The sequence below is a fragment of the Anopheles coluzzii genome, chromosome 3, assembly GCF_943734685.1.
Source record: "Anopheles coluzzii chromosome 3, AcolN3, whole genome shotgun sequence".
Lineage (NCBI taxonomy): Eukaryota > Metazoa > Arthropoda > Insecta > Diptera > Culicidae > Anopheles > Anopheles coluzzii.
In genome coordinates this window covers 29,337,061-29,361,188 of record NC_064671.1, presented here as the reverse complement: position 1 = coordinate 29,361,188, position 24,128 = coordinate 29,337,061, and the positions used below count along the sequence as shown (strand labels likewise).

The following is a 24,128-nucleotide window of genomic DNA, read 5'->3' as shown; positions in this document are numbered from 1 at the left end:
TCGTTAAACAATATTACCACTGCTGGAAATGATGATCATTGGAGTAGTTGATGGCTTGTGGTGTGTAGTTTCGCTTACATTGAATCCAATCAGGTTTAGAATATCCCGGAAGTCACAAATGGTTTCAATGTAGCTGTGAGCTATCAATTTGAATTGCATTTGAACTAAAGTCGCAGATGTGGAATGGCTTATCGCAAACCAAATCTAGCAATACAGAAGAGAGGATGTCTTCGAATATTGTGTTCAAAAACGAGCAATGTGCTCTATCTCTGTGCGTGAAATTTTATTGTAACGATCGCATTAAGTACTTAATTTCTCTTACAATGTTACAAGCGTGGTATCATAATGAACTTCGAGCACACAACAAAATATAGTGCAGAGATGATCAGAATGGATATTCAAAAAGTACTTACATTAACATGAGCATTGTATATGTTCAACTTAATTGCAAAATGAATGTAATTTAACTGTTACGATTCAATTAATTAATGGCATCGAAGATAACACACATGTTTGCCCTCGCAAGCTGTAAAAGGAACTATCAGAAAATATTGCCACAATCGTTTATGGAATTCAAAAGGATAGTTTGATTTTAATCTGTTAGCATTATTACATCAATAACATCCCTAGAATCCTAAATCATTCAACTGATTTACAATTGGATATTATCTATTTATTTATTTGATTCATTATTCATGATGATTTGATTGATGATTTTTTCAAAATAAGTTTTCGTGATATTACTGATCATAAATAGGATAAAGCTTTGCAGTTATATTATCAAGAATCCGGAAAGTCTGCTGACATTCCCTTGAAATGCTTTTGCTTCATTAATTTGCTATCTTCATCTGCAAAACTACGCCTGACAAACGTACTTCTAAATTGAGCATTATTTCCATCCATTCTGACATTATATGAATATTTCATATGTGTTAGACAAAATCCTAAAATACACACATACTTATACTCGAAAGCATTGCGCTTAATTTTCTTACAGTGTTGAAGCACACTTAGGAATGTTGGTGTCTCTCGTTTCTATCGTTTCCTGCTGCTTTTGTTAGTGGTCTGCATGTCCACGAGCATGTGCTGCGTGAATGGTAATTTATGCAACGTGTGTTGGGTAAAATTCATTAAAGCTGATTTGTAACCGAATCGCTTCTTCCCAACGTCTAGTTCCAAACTGACTCAACCATAGGACTGGAGTGTGTGTAGTTTTGTGCTCTTGCTCTCGTAGATGATGGACGCGTTTTGTGCGCGAATCTTGCATGAGAAGCTCTTGTATGTGTGTGTGTTATCGGGATTTTTTTTCATACTAGCAGCTACAATACTTTTTGCATGATATAGGCCAAATGGGTGAGTAAATTATCGAATTCGGTTGAAAAAAAGGTCTAAGCGGGTGAACAATATTCTCGGGAAAGGGGTTAAAAGTTGCTACTTCCCAGAAACACCGTCCCTTGTTTATGTGAAGGTACTGCTCAATGATATCATGAACCAATAAGAATAATTTTCGGCTGGCTCTTTCTTGTGCCCACCAAAATCTGTTCTCAAACCATACACGAGCACAAACTCATGCTTTCCCTTCTGACCGATAGTTCACACATTACGTTACCGGGTTAAACGACTTATTGGTCGGTTAAGTGTGTGGCACTGTATGCAGTTTTATGACCGCAAAAGTAAATTAATTGTTCACTGGAAAGAGATAATTCATTTCTGAGCCTCTTTTCCTCATATCGCTCTGGACGACCAAGGTTGGTAAAAGTCCAGGCCAGACGATCGACTGTGTTCGAGGGTCCGAAAACCGAATGTTAGGCTATTGAATAGGCGAACCATGAAACATGAATTCTGTTGCAATAAGCTTTGAATTTATGAGCTACCGTAAAACGGACGGCCTTCCCAGTACCGGAGCAACTTTTACGGGAAGTTTGATATACATGTAGATAAATATAAGTATGCAGAATCTGGTATATTACTTGGTTGTATCAAACGTGTCATATTTGTAAATAAATGAAACTCAAACGCAAAAAGATTTAGATTGTCATATAATCTTCGAAAAAAGAAGTTCCATCAGAGAAAAGTTGATTTTATATATTATTTTCAACTGGTAATGATTTTACTTTCATCATTTTTAATATCTTTTCCAGGCTTTATGAGGAGATGTTAACTTAAAATGTTTAATAAATATAATTTCAGATAATCTATTACAGGGTTTCCAACGATTTATTGGTCAGTTACCATGAATTTTTGATCGTATTCCATAGATTTTAGATCCATTTCCATTATTTATTGGAATTTTCGGATTGGATATCAATACTTGGATATCAATAATTGGACCAAAAAATTCTGAGAAACGACCAAACAATCGTGGAAACGCACCAAAAAAATGGGAACCCCCCAAAAATTGATGGAAATCAATCAATAAATCGTGGGAAACCCTGTATTACCTTAAAAAATCCATCTTCAAGACTCTTGCGTAAACACTAAAAAACTCATCTATAAGCCAACTTTAAGCTCAACTTGAAACTTAAGTGGAGTGATCAGATTGGTCAAAGAAACCCAATACTCGAGCAGCAACCCTTTTAACGGTCGGAAAACTTATCAGACAGTGGGCCTCATCGCGAACGAAAGTCGATAAAATTTATCCGATCGGTTAATTTGCTCGAATCCACCGGTGGAATTTATTTTCCACCGGTGGATAATTTTCTCCACCGGTGGATAATTTCTCCACCGGTGGATAACTCTTTCCGATTCGAGTAGCCATTGATTTTGCCTATCTGTCAATCACACTTTTGTTTACATTTAGAGGTGTTGTTTTGCGGAATGAATAAAATAGTAAATTTTGCTTATTTACGGACCATCTAGTGAAGAATCCACACCAGAAGTGGCCTTAGACAGTACCGACTGTAGGCCTGTTCAAACGATCCGGGAAAAGTGTAAAACGGGTGTTTGCCTGAACAAGTCTAGATGAAACAAAAGCGTATGAACTGGAGGACGAGGTTTGAATCCTTTCTGAGCTTGCCACCTTCACTGACGCTTGTCCTGTGCCATATACCATGTGCGTCCATCAACTCCAGCCACCGCGAACGTTGGATCCGTGAACGTCCGTATTTTACGCCCTCGTGCAAAAATATATTGAAACAACGCGGTACACTTATTCCGTGCAATAAGGGGTGTCCGAAACCGCTCATGTTCTCTCGCCCTCGCCAGTCCATTATCCTGGCCTTAATGACTGACGCCTCCAAGTCATCTGGCCACTTAAATTTAAACCTACTACGCCCTCTCCGCAATTGCGGATTTAGCCGTAAGCGGACTGATTGGCCGCAGGAGGCTCCGTGGATATAAAGTCCAGCATATATGGTGTGTACAGTAGTCTCATCGTGGACCTCCATGAACGATAGAGGCTCCATGGACGAAGAGACTCAAAGACTACAAGGGCCCATATATGAGGGATTCCGAACAATACCCCCCACTCCCCCAAGAAAAAAATTAAAGTGTATTTGATTCAAAGCCAAGCCATTTCATAAAAATAAAAGAACTACGTTAAAATTGTAATGTATGTGATACAGAAGAGAAGCTTTTCAAGTGTACATATTCGTTTAAATGGATGAACAAAAAAATTCATTGGGTGACAGGTTTGTCACGAGGCGTGGAACATAGCGATGTGTGTGTCAATCCGAACACTCCCGGGCTGTACCCTTCCATAAGCGACCCTGAGTTTTTGGGGATAGTCCGGAAGGTACAAGTAGGCACAACACCTTCGATAGGTGCAAAACAACGCAAACGATTCCGACCGGAACTCGCCGCTCCAACGGATATGAGTTGCTTATAATTTCTTGTACCTAGTGATAATACTGGTCTTCCCAATCTCGTTGCATTTACGTGTCGGAACTGATTCTAACATGCCATAAGGCCATAACATAAGGTTGGATAAAAGAGAAGGATTAGCAGAAAAGGATTTTTTTTGGTTTCTTATTTCTTAGCTTGAACTATAAAAACTAGATACCTGTTATAAACCTAAATTTATGTGTTTTGATTATTTATTAAAAAAAACAGGTAAATTTATATTTTCTAAAAAATAATATTTTAGCTAAATCGAGTGATAAAACATCTTAAATAACTCAAACAGCGATAAAACATCCTTTTCTGCAAGCTGTTAAACATGGTTTTAAATATTATTTAGTTTTCCACTGTTATATCAACTGGGGTGGAGCAGTTGATATGGCTAACCGACTGAAATGGTTTTTTGTATATGAAGTTTTCAACTGCATATCCCACTGCTCGACTTTTTAACCACGTTGCTATGGCGGCAAACACCATTCCACTCCACTGCTAAACCGATCGGTTAGCGAAGATTCTGATTGAGAAAACGCAATTGGATAACATTGGAATTTTGCTAACCGATCGGCTAAATTATCCACTCCGTTATCGACTTTCGTTCGCGATGAGGCCCAGTGTGTTTTGTCCTTGGTGGTTTGTTTTTATGTGTGTTTCTCTTTCAAAAAGCCAACGATGCGAGCAATTTCTTGAAGAGAAATACCATCATTGCAATGGCGGCGACTTGGAACGGCTTTCACGTATTATTCTTTGCGATAGATTTTCACCATCACTGAAACATAGCAAACAAACTTCCCAGTATTCTCTGCACTCACGGCTGACGCTGCAGGAACGTTTTTCTTCCCTCTGTTTGCTTTGCTCGTTCGTTCGTTCTTTTCATTCGTAATCACTCACTTCAAGCTCAACTTTCATGGTGACGGCGTTTCCTGTCGTGCACCATTACGTTGATCAATATTGTTGGTGATAAAGTAGCGTCGGCCGGCACATAATTTTGCCATTTCCAACGGTACATTAATCATGTTCGAGAATATCGGGAAAAAAGGTCGACGAGTTCTTACAACGGCAGTGTTTCCCGCGGACGGTCATTCGATCGTTGGAGGCTGTGTGAAGTGAGTAAAGCGATTTGACAGTGACCTTCACTCGTACGCGATACACTATCACCCCAGATCGATTGGATCCTATCGGCGGGTGGTTTATGGTGCCATCTTGCGCTGCTGTCGGAGGTCATTTATCTAAGTGCGCACGCAGTGGTGGTGAAATTTATGATCACGCACTGGTTAGTATCACACCGAGTGAAAAGGGTTTTGTGCTGCCGGTGGGTAAAATGTGATTTGTGCTGCTGGTGGATAAAATGTGATTTTGCATGATTGAACATCGTCTGTTCTCAGATCTTCGCGATCCTTCTCTTATCGAGTATATCTGTAGGTTCCGACAAGGAGATTGCGAGTTTCGAGCGTCATGATTGGGTCTTTGAGGTGATATGTTCAAGGGAAATACAACGCTTAACGTACATTATGTTGAAGAAAGTGAAAGCTTGAAATAGCGACGATTGCAAAACTCCTTTGACACCTCTCAGCATTGCGATTCAAATTTTTGTTTTCAAGACACCTACGATTGCCTTTTATTCATGGGGAAAATTGACTACAAAACTCTTGTATTTGCAACATTCAGACAAACACCTTCAATCATTCCAATACGCAGCGAAGGCAATCGCTGTAGGAGGAGTCTACTAAATTTCGTCGATCTCAAACACAAAGTAAAGGATTCAATTTATCTAAGCTACATTTCAAGTGTCAATATTCGACCGATGTATCCAATGTCATTTTGTTTGTTATGTTCCGTTTCGATTGAACTGTGTCATCTGGGGGATTTTCATGTCATCATCACCGAGGGAGGAAGATTTGGAAACAGTTAAATCAATATTCGAGACGAGATAATCTGTATCTTGGAAGGTGTGCCATTATCGGATTACAGTTGAAGCATTCTGTGTAAATTGGATTTTGGGGATGATACGTTGTTCTTTTCAGTTTGTTGGAATTTTTTTTTCATTCCGAATAAAATTCCAATTTTTTTATCTTGTGATCAGGCTATCTATAGTTCGTATAACCTTTACAAGTAGCAAAAGTACTAAATCAAAAAAAGAGTCACGCGTGAATAATGTTTACCTTTGAGCATTGTACGAAAAATCATTCCTTTTTAGCTTTTTCAGTTGCATTATGGCTACATTCTCAGATTCTGTTAACAGGAGCAGATGTCAATAGTTTGTAGGAATAATAGTACTGATAAAAAAATTATACGAAATATATGTAAGTGAAAATGATTCTTTGATCTTTGAAGAAAGATATTCTAGGCTGCCTTATCATGCCGCTGTATGCATGTCGTTGACAGGATCGAGCAATGGTATAATGGCAGTTATTTTGTTGGATATTGGATATTTTGGATAAATTCCAAAAATTATTCGTCAGGTCAGAGCTAACAATAAAATTTTCAATCCCATTCATGTATTAGCTTTTATGTAACAATACACGTAAACAGCACTACCCGTCAGCAAACGTAGGTACAATGGTGCGCAGATTATGAAGCCATATATCTACTCTGGAAGCGACAACGAAGGTTTTGGACTAGGTGATGCTCTAAAGCTGAGCGTGATACATAAACGTAGTCTGCAAAACTCTACTATAGCTACTCAAGTTATTCTTTCCAGCCAAATTCCCTGTAGCCTGCAACAAAAAGGAATAATATCTTTAGTTACAGCAAAAAAAAACTAATTATTAAAAGTCATGTGAAATCCTCAAGTATTATTTGGAAGACCAACGCTTCCTGGAAGGTACATTGCGATTCAAACTGCATGAACACCAAATTGGTAGGTCAGGCGTATTGAAATGATTGGACTTTCAGCCTTGATTCGGTACTATATTTGGCTATCCAAAGCTGAAGTCCTGATCCAAAACGAAAAGGAAAGATTCTGTCATTTACGTGAAACCAGTAAGAGAATAGACTCGTTCCTACGGTGAATTCAGTGGCAAGATCAACAAGGAATTACTTTTATCAAAGTTTTTCTATTGTGACAATTTTTTTTCTTTCTTGGAAATCAAGAAATTTCAAGGTGTAATAAAGTACATCAAGGAAAAACTGTCTCAAAAAAAAAAAACACATTGTACAGGCAAACTATTCGTAAGCGTTCCTGTTACTTGTCTCATTATCAATTTCACCAGATGAATGTTTAGCAGGTGTTGGCAAACATCAATTCGAATCTTCTAGATACCTTTCCGAGTCCAACTATACCCAACAAGTTGGAAGATAAAACTTCAACTAGATAACACTTTTGGGTTGGTAGATGGCAGACATATAGTCCCATAGCTTATCAACATGCTTAAAATATTCATGACAAGCGAATCGAACGCAACGAAACAGCGTTGAGAGAACTTTGTTAATGTTAGTGATACGGCAGAACTAATTAACATTCCACCGTTGCATTCCATTCCTGATTCTGCCCTGGTAGTTTACGAATCATTCCCAGTGCCTTTCTCTGCAGTTTTTCTCAACTTCAGCGGCATACTTGCGTGACAACCTTGCTGGAATGAAATTGTCTGAAAGCAGTATTTGGTTATCTGTGGAAGTAAATATTTAAACACAGATGATGGTACGCATCCCTTTCCACATACTTGGTGGCTATAAGCATACGATCAACAATGCTGCCCGAATAGTGTATGCAAGTTATGCTTGCGCTTGCTTTAATTCAATTAACAACGTAGCCTCCAACACATTTCAATAATCAAAAAAGTGCTGCTGTTCTCTAGATACTTTGAACGGTGCGTGTTGTGCATAAGCGATGGCTTGGATTTCGGCCCGGAGGCAGTCCATACCGGTGCGGCAGAGATTCTTGACTGTGCTGTGCATCTGGCTACGATAATCATCCTTCAATTTTATTCTGCATCAGCAGCACACAGACGAACACATACAATGAAGCACAAGCTTTTTTGAGTTGCTCTTCTCTACTCGTTCAAGCACACCGTTGCTTATGGAAAAGCAACAAACGAATACGAACGAACCAGAAAAAGAAGTGCACGTTAGAGTGCTGAAAGTAGAAGAATAACAAGTAAACCTGTGGTATCACCCCTTTTTTCTACGCTTCGATATTTAAGAGCAGATCAAAGGATTTTTTTATCTATCAGCTTCTAGAAATCCAGCCAAACGCAAGAATAACGTCAAACAGCAGCAGATGGGACAGCAAAAACGATGTTCAAAGAAGATCATGGGATTAGTTATTCTCCCAAATAAAAATTTAGCAAAAAACTTACTAAACCAAAGTCAGCAAACTCTCTTACGCTATACACGAGACTTACTATGTTTGGCAGAATACTTGCAATGACCCGCAACAAGAAGAACGAACGAGTGAAAGAAAGTGGTTAACTCATACAGAAGGCTTAATTAAATTTGCAGCCACTTTGTTAACGATCCTCATGCTCAAATAAATTATTCAAGGTAATGCGGCTGAGTAAAAGCATTTTTTGTAGAATTTTTCAAAATGCATGTCTTTGGCATGAGACTGAATTGAGTTTTTTTATTTTATTTATCAGCGAAATAAGTCGAACTCTCAAAATGAAAGCATTTCGAATAGTATCGATAGGATTCCGGTGGTTTTTTATTATACATAACTAGTTACATTTTCGTGTTGGCTTTCATGTTGGATGTCTGTTGACGTTTAAAGGGTAAAGTAATATTTTTAAATCGATAGAACAAAACAAAAACATAATTAGAAATATTTCAATTTGCTGTACCAATGTCCATAGTTCCAATTCTACTAGTAATTCAATTAACAAACTCTATAAACCATGCGAGGTAAACCAAGACGATTAATGACATCTCTAAATAGCGCCCACATTGCATCATGGGCCTTCCTGAAGTAGAGAACGATGACTTAATTGTTCTCATGCTTTTATGGCTGCATGACTTTAATTGTCGGTTGAAAGTTTGTTCGATGAAAAAATCTTTCCCATTTGCTGTAGGAAGATGCACCTGCCAAGGCCTGAAAATGCGCCAAAGAACCTCAACCACGCGAGTGCTGCTGCTATGGGAAAATGTGTGGCTCCAAACGGTGACCCTTAATGTTAGTTCAAACGAGGATGTGAGTGAAGGATGTAGGTCAACCTTTAACCACTAATGAGTTTCCGCAGTGAATGTAAAATTTGATGAAAAACGACAGGTCGCAAACCGCCGAAGCCTCCAAAGTTAGTGGATTTCTTCCGAACGACCCCTGGCATGTACCGAATGACCAATAACCAATAACCAATACTGACAGTAGATAAAAAAAAACAAAACAAAAACCCACCGTGGAAGCTTACTTTCGCATTAACATAGTGTACCTAGCATCGCGATAGCCGACGCATCGGGTAAATGTGAAAATTTGAATATAGCCTATCGCGGTATCGCTTCCGGAAAACGGTGCAACGGTAGGCCGCTGTGAGGTTGAGTTCACAAGGTACGCTCACCATAAATGATCACCTAGTTAGGTTCGTTTTTTTTGCCAGAACCCACCACGGCACTGTGCAACCGATACGACCCCGTGTGTGCATGATGCATGATATTCTATTTCCCCGCGCGAAACATGGAGACGCCTGGTGGCTGTTTCACTCTTGACAATTGCTGAGGGCGACTGCTGCACGCTGCTGCACGAGGTGCGTGTGACATTAGCCAGTTGCACAATCAGCGAAATGTGTATACTGCAAGGAAAAGAGGATGCTTGGTGTTGTATTCACCGTGCCAGCCGTTGGACATGCTGATCCAATAAATCATTCAAAGGTTGCGCCTCGGGCTTCGATGGAAAGGTTTTTGCCGAGGTGATGGAGACATGTGCTGTCATTCAGTGTCGTTTTCAACCTATTTTCATACGTTCGCTTATGGGAAAGGTATGGTTAAGGGGAAAAGAGGTGGAACGAACACTCACTACAGCTCAGGCCTTAGCCGTTTGTTCTGTTTTATTATTAAACGTATCCAATTTGAATAATTGTTGCTCGCTGGTATTGTGCATTGGTTGTACTGGATTGTTTTGGTTTTATTCATTCATCTGTCAATTAAGCAAAAAAGCTGTTTAAAACTAAGACCGTTTTAAGCTAAAAAAAAGATTAACAAAGCAAATTCTTTATTCTCTTTTTTTCAGTGATGGCCGCACTGCGCTCTCAGTATGGAATAAATATATTTTTCCTTTTCATCGTTCATTTAAACCACGGTAAGTAAAACAAACAGTAACAATATATGAACTTCATACTTTATTCAATTGAAATTTAAAGTCTATGGATAAAAGGGATGTTATGCGTTAACTTTTTGAACATGAATTTGTAGGTAAATATATAACAAACATTTAACAAAAATATTTCGATGCATTAAAAACAAGGAACAAAGAATATTATATATAAGAATTAGTTCATCAACATCTGTGTTTCTGTCATTAGCATAAGCACCCTGAGCTATTCAGATAATTATGTGTGGTGCAATTCATTCTCTTCTGCACCTTGTTTATGAATTATTGTATATTTACTAATACTTGAGGTATGTTGTTTAGGTGGCAACTGTAGTGCTTTTGTGCAGACAATATTATAATTAAGCCTTTTTACTCCTCTGTGATGGGAAAAGTTATTCAATGCACCTTACATGATAGCTTAATGAGATGCATAACGCTCAGTTTTTTTTTATATAACCAAAACAATCGGTCAACAAAGCCTTCAATAAGGTATGGTGAATCATATATGCATGGGTTTTTTATAGCATAAAAACGAGTCATCATTATATTGGAATTCTTTGGCACACATTCATACGCGCACAATGAGACTTACACAAGTAATTCTAAGAGCTCATTACTCATTCGTCAACACATAAAACATGCCAGTCTGTTTTTTATTTTATTTTTTCCAGCCGTTTTGTTTCACAATCCCATCCTTAGGGAGCACGTGAACGCCACAGTCGATCTTTCCCAACCCGAGTGTACCGCATTTTGATTTATTAGCTCTGATTGCCCTTCAGTACACCGGCCGGCTCCCGGCACTGTTTTGGGACCACACTGACGGGCTGATGGTGTATTCGCTTTTCCTCGAGCTATTGAAATAAAGCAACCGTGAACAAAAAAATATACAATCCAAACACACATACATAAACCCGCCCAAGGACTCGTTTGGAGCGTATCATTGGCATATCTTTGTACAATTTAAATCGAAACAACGCAGAAATAGCATTGTGTTTGCTCGTGTACACGCTTTAGGACGCGGAAAGAATGATCAAGGCGAATGGAAAGTGGTAAACAAACGCGGAGGATATGATCCATTGCATAAGCAAAGCATTGAAACGAGGCATGAAGCAATACTGTAATCTGCTCGCTACCATCAGGCCAGGTCAGCCGAGTGGGGGAACCAACCAAAAACCTGACCTCTCCTGTCTACTGCTGAAAAAATTGAGCCTTTTTATGTATTTTCTTTTTTATTTAAGTAAGGTTAGCGGAGCTATTGTGAGCGTTTGTATGTGAGTACGTTTGCAATGTTTTGTAGTTGGCTTAGTTTTTCGCCTTTAGGCACATTTATTCATCAGTTGAAGTGCTGCAACAAGCGTTGATTTTTCATCATTTCTACGGTCATTGCTTAGCGTGCCGGTGTGTGCCGTTGTCTGGAGAGATTGGAATACATTTTATTTGTGTTGTGGAATTATTCATTTCTCAAGTCTGCAAGTATAATTACCCAAATTAACCAGGAGAAAGATCTTTTAATGCATCGATCGTGGAAGGTAATATGCAGATAACAAGAAGTATAATTATACAAATTGAGTTCCGTTTCTGTCTCGCAGGACCCTTGCTTGCTTTGCATCAGAATCAGTCAATGTGAGGAACTGTCGTATGTGTTTTAATGCTATATTGTTAGTTTTTGTTTTGTGAAACGCCATTGTAACATTTGCTGTTGCTCTTGGCTTTTTTTGCATTCATATTCATATTCTTAAAACTCGAAAGTTTCAAAGCTTTTAAAAATATATTAACCAAAGACGTTACGCACAATACAAATGGAACTCAACGGAAATTTTTTAGCGAAACAAGCAAACTAAAACTGTTTCTTCATCCAGACATACCTCTTTGCATCGATCATTTCAAACAAGGGAAGAAGAAATGAACAAAATTTCTCAAAATCCCTTCCTCATACATCAAACTTTGTTCGAAAGGGTTTGGGAAATGAATCTCTTAAACACACAAGCAGAAGCTCCATGCCGAGAGCTAGAATGGTAAATGGCTATCATATTGAAGGACCACGCTTTTTTGTGCTGTTTCTACTGGCACGGACAGAACTGACAGGAAGTGATAACGCCCGATATTTGGAATCAGATTTTGATGTTCTGGGAGGAGCATCTAGCACAAAAACGGCTGGGTTGGCTTTTCGTCATGTCTTTTTCCTTGATTCTCGTTGAGATTTGGCCGGGAGAAAAGTTATAGAACAGTGTCGTTTGTTTCAGCAGTGCAGGATTTCTCGGTACAGTATCGAATATTTGATGAGAGTTTAGTATGTCAAGCGGGATGAAAGTGAAAATTCTTCGATGGATAAAAAATAACGATGAAATATAGTTAACAACAAATCATTAAAACTGGTTTGGTTGTTTATCAAAGTGTACAACTTGTGAGAACAATGTCATCATTTATCAGGAATTAAGAAACATACCCTTTCATGAAGAATCACAAATACTAGATTCAAAGTTTTCCCTCCAAGCATATGGCTTCCATGTACCTTTTACAAATTCCGAAGCATATTTTCCTTTTATTCTCGTTCTGGTACAGAAAACAAAAAGGTATTTGCTCAAAAAACGCACAAAAACTCCCTTGCCCTTGCTTCACTATCCTCGATCGCTCACTTGTGGTGCGTTTGCTGTTGTCAGAATACCGCACCGGCCAGCAAAATCCCATCATGCCGGTGCCGGTGGCCACCAGAACAGGCTTGCGTTTTCCATCCAACCTGCCTGGCGTCAAAATTGAATTTGATCGCAAACATACACACATAACAGCAACACCAAGGTGAGGCTTTTACTGCCAACCGTTAGCGCGGACGAGTGTTGAGTGATTTTTTGTGTGTGTTGAAGCTTCGTTTTTCTGTCCACTCTGCTCATGCACAAGAAAGCGGGACAAGATTGTTCAACGCTCACTGTAATCTGTGTTTCGCACAAACTGAAATCATTTTCCCACTTAACTAAATGTGCACAAGTTTTGGAGTAAGTGAAATGAACACAAAAAAACAGTATAAAAACAAATTGAAAACACGTCAAAACATCATGAAATGTCTTGAGGCGCTCGAGCAGAACGGTGGTTTTACGCTGAGCTCGGGGATTACTTTATTTCTGTTTGTTCCACATCCACTAGAGCAGGCGGCAAAAGCAAAAGGAGACAAAACATACACGCAAAGTGAAAGCTTAAAATTACCCAAACGACTGCGTGAAGCGATCAGGCGGAAATTCTCACACACGCAAGCAAAAACAAAAAAGACGTTATCATTCCGTGCGAAACGCCTCGGAATGATTTATTAATAGCCATTTACGCTTAACGACAGCCCGGGCTGGCTGGTTCCGTTTGTGCCGGAATGGATTAGCATTTTTTGGCAACACCCGTTCGTGTACAAAGGGAGTGAAGGTCAGGAGGATAGAGTAATTTGCACCAATCGATTGACGCGTTTCGCTTTCCAACGACACACATCACATTCGCGAACCCCCATCATATCAATCGTCGAACACACCCAGCAATCCGAAATGATGTAATTTAAATAATAATGGTTCATTTCGCTTCCGCTTAAGTCTAGAGTTGATGCCTGTAGCAGGAAGCAAAGCTCAGACACACGAACATTCACATACTTTATGGTAGCTCGATTGGGAGAACAAGAGCTTGGTATGCATTCTGTGAAGAGTTGGGCGGTTCTGTTTTGTTCTCTGCATCGTTCCGGTTTTTTGTATCGTTTTTGTAAAGTGATACGGTTGTGTTAAAATTGATATTTCACAAACACGCTCTCAAGGGCACGTGCGTGAGGTGTTTGATATTGTTGTAGAGGACAATGATGGAAGCGATGAAAAGTTGTAATTAATTTCCGTGTTACATTGTTTCCCGATTGAAAGTAATAATGGTAACGGAAAGAAAGCGTGTTTGTGTGTAATTTAATAAATAAGGTAGTTTATTCTTGCAGTTTCAGCAATACCATTGGAATGTGTTGAAATTTTGGACAGATTTGTGTAAATGGTTGTATACCACCCTTTCCAATCAAATTAGAAAGAGTAACTCGAGGTTCATGATAGCGGATTATACCCATTGTTGTCGATCCTATAAATTGTGCATTAATGAGATAAAACACATTACACGCGCATTAAATGCATGCGAACGAGATGCTGTATAAGCGAGAATGCCGATGGTTATAAAGAAGAGCAAAAAACAGAAAGCTTACTAATTTTATCCCTTTTTTTCGGTGCGGTACACGATCGTGGAACCATTTGTCTTGTTTTTAACGAACATTGTGCAGAGATATCCAATTCGGTGTATTTGAGAACAGACAAAACCCTCGCCAGGGCAACAATGGCACAAGGAATATTCATGAACTCCGCACCAGTCAGAAAATCTAAGAAATTGTGACCCTTTTTATACACCGAGCAGGATCCTGCCGTACAGTCGCTCTAGGAAGGTTGGTGCGTACATATTTCGCCTCGAAGAGACCTTTCCGGAGTCGAATGCGAGTATGTGCACCGAGGGTTTTTGGTTTGGTGGACCCTCGCTCGAAATATTGCGGTAAGATTACGCGAGTGTAGGAAGTCAACTTAGGAAGGAAAAAAGAATGAAACCTCCAAGCAAAAAGGATCACCGGAGATGGAATACCGACACGCTAACCGGAACCGGAGTCCCTTTGGCCGGAAAGCCAGAATAACAGGCCTTTACGGGTTCGAAGGAGGATATTTAAGGTCGAGACAGTACTTTATGGAGTCCCAATTGTAATCCTTTTATCTGTTATCTGCTTTGTTCGTGTTCAAGTGCGGCAAGAAGGGCCTGTTTATGATAAATCTCAACAGTTCCAGTAGAGGTAGAGGGCAGCTTTTAATGGCTCGTAAGCATGCACGGCAGTGCAAGATGCTTCGCGTGAATGTGCCGGAAAGCTTCCCAACAATAGAATCAGTATGAGAGAACCCTTTTTGTGGAACTGCAGATGTATGAATATTAATCTAAGGTTTTGTACCTCATGTTTAGGTCGGTTTGGTTGAATAATGGTTCGGTGTGCATGCCAGCACAATGGCATAACTGTACGACATCTGTTTCACATTTGCAATCTGTAAACACGGCAAAATGCTAACCAAGAAGATAAAGAAGCTTTCAAAGCCAACTGACAAACTTAAATGAATGTAAGCAATCTGTTTTAAAATTTCATTACTTATAGCAATCTAAGCATTTTTCACTATTTATGTCTGCATTTTAATGGCAAGAAAATGATAAAGACCTCTGATACTATGTCGGAACTTCAACCGCAGTTCTTGTTTCATCGTGTAACCTTTCATTAGTTTCAATTAAAAAACCTAAAAATTTCATCAACCCTGCAGCTGAGTCTGAATTCCATTTAAATGTATGTTTCCTACTGAGAATAGCCGCACGTCGCATTTCGCAAACATCGATCCACCCCAATCCACGACTTGTTCTGTTTTCCTTTTAACCATAATCAGCACACAAACCGCATATATAAATCCACCCAACAATCGATTGCTATGTGTCACAGCTGTATGATACTCCGTCACTCCCGTTCTCCTAACGTACCTTGCGGTGCGAGTGTTTTCTGTTAATTAACTGTGTGCGTTGCCTTGACAGATTCCAATCACGTTGCTCAGTTGCCGTCCTGTGAAGCTTCCAGTCTCTACGTGTACCAGCTGCATATCCACTGGGGAGATGTGCCAGATTTAAGATCAACAATCCCCACTACCATACTTTCTACACCTCTCAGCAGCATGGAGTGGCGATAGCCGGATTGACTGTTTTTCGTTTCGGACCGATTCCACAAAACCAGATGGGAATCGGCTATTTCCGGAAATGATAATCGATAGGAAAATATGTCTGTGTGCCTGTGTGAGCGTTTGTACCTAGCCACAGGACACAATCACACAGCCAAATCACAGGCAAAAAGGGCTTAATTATACGCTTATAATCGTTACCAATCAATTTGGAAAGTTTGGCGTTCCGATGGCGCTCCGACCGAGCCCTTCCTCACTAGCTCAGGTGGGGATTATACCGTTATGAGCATTGCAGGTGCCCTGCAGGAAGGATTCAATTTAGAGTTCATTTAGCGTTCGCCTAATTTACAACCAAATTCCGATAATTGTGGCAGTCCATCGGAATTGAATTAACGTAATGGGCTGGGATTATGAAATAGACGAAACGAGTTTGTTACAAGGTCAGGCCTTTGATAATGTCCTTTTTTTACTTGATAATGGAGATGTATACTTTTCAAGCATCTTATCAGCTCTTTTCTTCTGAAGCCTTTTTTAACTTGATAATGGAGATGTATACTTTTCAAGCATCTTATCAGCTCTTTTCTTCTGAAGCCTTAAACGGAGTGGCGTATCACACTGATTGTCCTGAGTTTTGACTTCAAAGTATCTTTTTCCACAACAACCGCAAATCTACACAAATTGCAATTAAAACTTTACCCACTTAATCATTTGAATCTGCTTTGCAGTAACTCTAAGTATAATTCCTTTTGATGTTCGGAATGAACCAATCGTACCGATGCCATCGCTGCACTTTCCCAAAAACTGTGATTGTACATCAAACGTCTACAAAAGCTCATCTACACGACTGCCAGCAGCGTTTCGTTAAACATTTAAACATTCACACAAACCCGCCCTCCTCTACCAACCGCATCCAGTTGCACTTCAACGCAATCACATCACAATCGCCAACATCACTGAAAGATTATGTGGCGACAGTTGATTTATGTATCTTTACCCATGTGATAACATCTCACACCTGCCTAGCAGAGCTGTCACTTCTGATTGGCTTTGCTGGTGTTGGCTTTTTTGCTGTATTTGTGTGCCCAAGGAGGCTTACCGTGCTCGAAGCAATAGAGCCGCATTAAACCGCAACCGCTCCGAGTGTGAGAGCATGATTGATAAATTAATTTACGCTCTATGACGATGAACCCAAAGCTTCACAGTGGATGGATGCAGCTCAATCTAAGGGAGCGGAAAGGCTTTTCCTTTGACTATCAAGGTCGATGAAGTGACTTTCTTGTATGAGGAAAGCTTAGAACCTTAATGTTATCCCTCAAGGGCAGGACAGTCACAGTTGATCGTGTGAAGAGAGAGATACTTCAGCGTAGATTATGTATGTTAATGCTGGTTTACTTTAGGTAAATTCAACATGTAGGAAGTCCATGAAGTACGTATGGGTACGATGAGTTGTCTCACTGAAGATGATGGTTGTGATTGTTTCAGATAATGACCATTCTGGCAATTATTGATATTGTTGTGATAGTTGGCCTTCCACAAATAAGTTATTCAGGAGAGTTATTTCGCTTTATTATTTGTGTAAGCTTTTATTATTTGTCAATAAGAATGACTAATAGAATGTTAAATCTCAGTAATAAATTACATTAGAGCTAAATGATTTTTACCATTTAGTATTTTGCTCGGAAAATATGTTAACTGAACTCCTGCTAAGATGATAATTTTTAAAACTGTTAATGTATGTAGCTTGTTATAACATTTTCGAATTTGTTTTCATATGTTAATGTTTTTTAACTATAGTATTGACTTTAAATTGTATTTGTTCAAAACTTGAGCTTACTTCAATTTCTAGTGAGCTTTTTACACTTGAAGCGCTCTTCAAAGCAGTAAAATGTCTTCCTCCATAAAAAAGTGTGTAAAAACTTCAATAATGCAAGCAACAAAGTATACACATTTCAATTATATTCATCCCAACGTGGCCATCGTGAAGGAAACAGTGTTTCTCTCGGGATGATAAATCCCGACCTTCTGACGTTTCGATTTCCTGTGTTCGACAACTTCCAACTGCCACCTGTAATTTGTATCTTTTCTCTACTTTCTCTCATTGCCACCGGATCTGTGGTCATCGATTGAAAACTCCCATCCCACAACACCAACCCGGAAGGCATTACAAAGTCACTGCAAACCTTTTCGGAGGAACAGTTCCTGCTGGAGCTGAGTGACGATCGCAGCAGTTCACCGGTAACGCGTCCTCCGATACGCAACCGGACACCACCGTACCTTGGCAATCTGCACCTTGGCTTTCACCAGCACCAGCAGCACCACCATCAGCACTCAGAGACGAGCGAGAACGAAATTTACGACTCGGACGAGAGTAATCTACTCCGGACGCCGCTCGACCGTGGGCCACACTTTGATTTGTCCGCCTCGAAGAACATTACAGCGCTGGTCGGGAAGACGGCCTATCTAAACTGCCGGGTGAAGAACATCGGCAACAAAACGGTAAATTTCAATTTCAATTGTGCTGTGTATTGCTTCGGTGCTCGTTTTTTTCCTACATACAACAACGCGTTGTGTATTGAATGTGTCCTTTTTTGATTTCGAGCTCGAGTTGCTTCCGTACCGATAAATTCTAACCATGTGTTTTTATTTGTTTCTCTTTTTCCTCTGTGTGTGTGCTTCACCTGTTCATATATCACAACACAACGTGCAATGTCCCCCTGTGCGGATCGTTCGTCCTCGGCAGGTGTCCTGGGTGCGGCATCGTGACATTCATCTGTTAACCGTAGGTAGATTCACCTATACGTCTGACCAACGTTTCCAGGCTGTACATAATCCCCAGACAGACGACTGGTCGCTACAAGTAAGCCCCCTTATTCCTCTGTTGCCCCATTGCGTCACTCGATGTGTGTTTTTGTTGTTATTTAGTGCAACCTCTATCACTCTGTCCCTCCTTCTCGATGAGCCTTTTGAGAGCTTGGGTAAAAGCACAAACGATGAGTCAGCAAACTATATGAAATAATAAAAAATGAACCCACTCTGCCTCTATTGACACTCTGTATGGCCTATTCGGGCCATCGATCATGTGCTGGTGGGCGTTGGCAGTAGATCCATGTGCACAGGCACGAACACGCAAGCTCTCTGGAGATTCCGTCCGTGGAGTGTTGAACTCTCTTTTTTGTCCACTTTATTTTTCCGCCTCTTTTGCGTCTGTCTGCCTTCCATTGGCACCTGATACCCGTTGGTTCGTTGTTCTTTCAGATTAGATACCCCCAGAAGCGGGACACGGGCGTGTACGAGTGTCAGATCTCCACTACGCCACCGATCGGGCACTCAATGTTCCTCGCCGTCGTAGGTAAGTGTCCAGCCGCACTAAATGCACGGGGCTGATACTTGTTTAATAACCGTTTAGGATACGTATTGCCATCTCTCTCTCTTTCTCTTTCTGAAAAGCCTTTGAGTTTTTCGGTTTTCTCGGGTATAGGTTTATTTCCATTTTAACAGACACTTGTTTTCTTCTTTCCACGTTTCCCTATAACTCCATCTCCATCTGCAGAGCCAATCACCACGATCGTTGGTGTGCCGGATCTGTACATCAACACGGGCTCAACTGTAAATTTAACCTGCATAGTGCGGAACTCGCCCGAGCCTCCTTCAACCATTTTTTGGACCCACAACAATCAGGTAAGCGGAGAAGGGGTGTGTTAGTGTTTCAGGGGGTGAGGTTTACCTTCTTTATGGTGCGTTGGATTATGGCTTGAATTAATGTGAGGACATGTTCGAAAGCTTAGGATTGAAACGTTATCCATTTTATGTCACGTTAAGAAGGGGGATGCATTTGGACATATATTACGAGACGGTGTGTTTTGTGCGGAATGAAACAGTTTTTAGGTAAGGTGAATAATAAATCTAGATATGTGAATTCCGTTTGTAAATAAATGAACGCAGGTGTCAATAGTATTCAACATAACATCTAGAATAAAAATTTCAAATAATAAAAAGGTTGTATAAAAAGAAGAACATGCTGACAAGTAAAACAAGATAGTCAAGATGACAAATATATCTCTATAGATATAAAAATATCAATTCCTTGATTTTTATACTTAAAAAACCCATCACAAGATTGAAACCAACTGATGAAATAATGATAAAATATATTAAACTTTCAAAACATAATCTTTTCTGAAATAATTATTCATTTGTAAGGAATGAAATATCCTCTTGATTTGACACGTTCCAAATTTTATTCAACACTTGTTTATGACTTAAACTAACCTTACATTCAAAAACTTTATTAAATTGTTACGAAATCTTATATTTTTTTAAGGATGTTTTAATAATAATTCGTTTATTTTCTTAAACAAATTTTACTAAGCTTATCTAATAAACATAAATAAAAACCTCATTCCAAAGCCCTATGAAACCATCCTTCAGCTTCATTGTTTCTCCTTTTGAAATCAATATAAGAGACATTCACGAATATATTGACTGACATAAAAATAGAGGCAAAATTCAAGTCCTCTATAACGTGTCCGATGAAAAAGCGTGGAATCATACTTCGGAACGAATAATTCAAAACAGAATATGATATTGCTTGCTTTCCCGATTTTTTTCCTTCACTACATTGGAAATGAAAATTGTGGGTCGGTCACGTTACCGTTGAAACTCCACTTCAAAGCAAAAAACTCACTGCTTTCACTGATTCGTTCTTAAAAATCAATAAAAATGAACGGATCGAATGAAAAGTGTCAATGTCAATTGATTGTGAACTTTTTAGATTGGAGAGCAAATTTTCTTTATTCCATTTCGAGTGATTTTTCCCCATTTCTCACTTCACACTTTATTTTTATTTTTGCAGGAGATCAACTACGATTCACCCCGGGGCGGTGTGTCGGTCATAACGGAGAAGGGTGAAACGACGACATCGTACCTGCTAATACAGCGCGCCCGCACCACGGACAGCGGGAAGTACGTCTGCTCCCCATCGAACGCCGATCCTTCCACGATCAACGTGCACATCCTGAATGGTACCGTCCTCACTTTACCGTGTCAATAATGTTTCGTGAAATAATAGTATGCTTTCTCTCTTTTTCTTCTCTCTCTCTCTCTCTCTCTCTCTCGTTTTTTGTCCTTAAAGGGGAACATCCGGCGGCCATGCAGCACGGTGGCCAGCTTCGGATAGGGGATCCACTGTATGTGTTCGTGCTCTGGCTGATTAGCTTTCTGCTGGGGCGGCGATGAAAGTATGTCGAAGCCACAGCCACATGGAGAAGGTGGATAGGAACAGGGAACGCACCACAAAAACACACGCACACATATGCACGCCCAGCACGTACCCAGCTGCACATCAAAGTGCAGCACGCAAATTAGAGCTAATTAGATTAAATGTGCCAGCCGACCAAAGGGTGTGCGGTGTTGGGTGTTTTTTCCCGCGTAAAGGAGGGAAGGAGTGTGCACACGGTGTGCGTGCGGTGATGTAGGATAAATTAATTTGCGGTACTCAAATGGCCAAACGATTGTGGGGAAAATATTGTCCGTGCTGTCATTGATTGGAGCTAAATGATGGGATGTGCCGGTGTTAGCCGTTCGAGGTGTGATGATCGATGAAGGTGGAGATGAAGGGCAGCTTAATTAGTTCCAAAGAGGATGACTTCCTAATAAAACCACGTGTGGTGTTTTGATTTGTTTTTTTTTTTTTTTTTATTCCTGATTACTCTTTCCTGCACATTAGCCATCTAATTATTGTATAAAAAGCTCCCTACAAGCACCAATATTTGCGTAAACATTTTCATCCTCATGTTGGGTGGCGTCATTTTGCGTCAAATCAAATACGGAAATAGTTCAAATAGATGTCATGCAAAATCAGGCACATCACTTTATTTGATTCGTATCTTCCTGTTGAATGTTATTTTTCTTCTTCGAGAAACAGTGGCTGTGTTTGATTTTGTATGTGTAGCCGTTGCCCCAGCTAGCTATGGTTCAATTGAGCGGAATTTTACAAAAAAGGAATGAAACGATTGTTAAGGAGCAGCAGCCATCGAGGTAAGCGTAGGTTAAGCGCAAGTGGAATCGCTGACACTGACAGTTCTTTGATCAATTTTGACGATACAGAGATTAGATGTGAACCGCCTAAAATGTCAGCGAAAGCGGAGGGACAGGAAAACGAACTAAACAGGCAACATGGTTGTTTTAGGTAAATCAATAATAAAGAAAATAAATATGTAAAAATGATGGAATGAGATGAGAGATTGCATGTTTGATTATTGTTGTACCAGCAAAGAAATAAAAAAAAAAACATCGACTGAGGTAAGTAAATGTGTATAGAGAGTTGATTTGAATTGAAATAACAAAAAGTTCTTTTATCACTTATTGGTAGTATTTTGGTCTGGTGGTACAGCCATTTTTAGATCGTAGGCTGAAATTACAGCCTGTCAGCCGTTTGCATTGAATAGCGGTTTTCGAGCAGCTGTCAAAGTGGGTATAATATACAGGTGGGCCTATCCTAAGGTATATGTATTTAGAAGGCTGATATTTATCACCTCTGTTTCTGAACAGGAGATTTTAAGAATGTTTTGTGTATTCGTTAAATTTACCAGAAACCCTGAATGAGCAAAAATTTTCAACCGTCCTGTCAAAAACTGACGTTCAAATTTGGTTATAAAAACATGCTATGAGACTACCTGGACTACATACACTTTGATTCTAGATTCCACCGCCTGATCTCTTTAATGCACCTTGGAATAAATGAAAACACCACCTTGTTTTGCAATTTTTTCGAGCTGGTACTCGAATCTAATTCTAGCTTTGAGTCTAAAATAATCTAGGCTGAAAATCGCAGTCTAGTTTTGTGTGTGGTTTTACACGGAGTGCATACATGATTTCCGCCTCCAACAGTCAAACTCCATATAAAAAAGCTGACTAGAATTGTGAAGGGCCCAAATCATAGAATATCACACACCATAACAATTAACCCATCGCACGGAACCATCGACTGTCCCGAGCTGCTTTCGAGGATTCACCTCTATATTCCTGCCAGAATACTCCGTCGCCGGCCAATGCTGGCAGTCGCTGAAACTCGAACAACCTTTGGCTCTCGCAACTCCCTTCTTTGTATGTGCCGTTTACTAAATTCAGCTGACGATCTTTATGACCCTGGAATGACGATAGCAGAGTTGACTTCACGTTTAAGTGTTTGAAATGCGTCCAATAATAACAATATATAAATAATCTGTTCGTTATCTAATGTATATTGAAAACCAAATTTGTCTCAAGAGGGCTTTACACTCCATCAATTAATACACACTAAACTCCACCCAAATTTGCGATTTCTTTAGTCACACTTATATGCTTAAAATAATTAGTATAAGTTCTGGTAATTATTATTTTAATTGGTAAACGGTTCGCTTGGAAAGATTTGGTTTATATCCAAGTAACGAGAGTTCAAGTTGTGTCAACTCCACCATATTGCCAAAGGGGTAATACCCTTTGGGGTAATACCGTTCAAGAGTTTGCGTAGACTCCAAGTGTTGGCTCTCAGATTCCTTTTTCTGTAAATTTCACTCAATGTGCTCTTGCGGTAGGATAACTGTTACGCAGATTAAAGCAATTAATTTTGGAAGAAATAACTTTTCAATGTTGATTTTATACTGTATTTGAAATGGCTAAAAGGATTCTCTGAAATTTCATCATTATAAATCATTTGGGTTCTTGTTCACGACAATATTTATTACAGCTTGAATAAAATAAAAAGTATCACACAGAAGAAGATGTTGCTGTTTCACTGAAATCTCTCCACAACTGAATATATTCTACATTAGACCATTGAAAAATGTATATTACCCATTCGCTAAAAATAATAAATCGTGCACAATAAATCATCCTTCAAATCGTACCTATTTTTACGGCACAGCAAAGCACCAGCTTCTCTTCCCAATCTTCGTACGAACGACGTGTCGAAAACACTTCACGATCGTGTGTAATTTCAACCTTTCTCGTTTCGCTGTCACGCATTCCACACCTCGCCTTCTATCTCCGCCCGAAACTCCTTTTCAACGCTCGAAGACGAACAAACTACCCTTGCCACAATACAAGCACTTAGCCGTTGTAATGGTTCGGAAGTAATTTCGATGTTTTCCGGTTGGTTGAAATTAACCTTCCCCCGCGCTGTGTGCCCTTTCTAGCGGTACCGTGCGCACTCGCATGCGGTCTGCGGTTGGGATGCTTAGCATCATATGTTATGCTTTCATTTCTGCACCTTTTATTCACCACCACCGCCGCTTCAACGGTTCGCTGCTCCGTGTCCGGGTGAGCAGGGTGCA

General features: G+C 39.7%; 1 protein-coding gene across 2 annotated transcripts in view; it reads left to right on the top strand.

The window, feature by feature from the left end:
* The window catches only part of LOC120957536 (zwei Ig domain protein zig-8-like), a 316,504-nt gene extending 294,453 nt beyond the window's left edge, over positions 1-22,051 (top strand). Inside the window, exons 2-8 of one of the 2 annotated variants that reach the window (XM_049610622.1) lie at positions 9,992-10,060; positions 17,975-18,312; positions 18,557-18,673; positions 19,072-19,165; positions 19,367-19,494; positions 20,669-20,837; positions 20,948-22,051. In XM_049610622.1, coding sequence (XP_049466579.1) covers positions 9,994-10,060; positions 17,975-18,312; positions 18,557-18,673; positions 19,072-19,165; positions 19,367-19,494; positions 20,669-20,837; positions 20,948-21,051 — 1,017 coding nt within the window. In that variant the 5' untranslated portion in view covers positions 9,992-9,993 and the 3' untranslated portion in view covers positions 21,052-22,051. The remainder of the gene's footprint in view (positions 1-9,991; positions 10,061-17,974; positions 18,313-18,556; positions 18,674-19,071; positions 19,166-19,366; positions 19,495-20,668; positions 20,838-20,947) is intronic. The other variant, XM_049610621.1, reaches the window with a different exon arrangement.
* Positions 22,052-24,128: the final 2,077 nt, after the last annotated feature.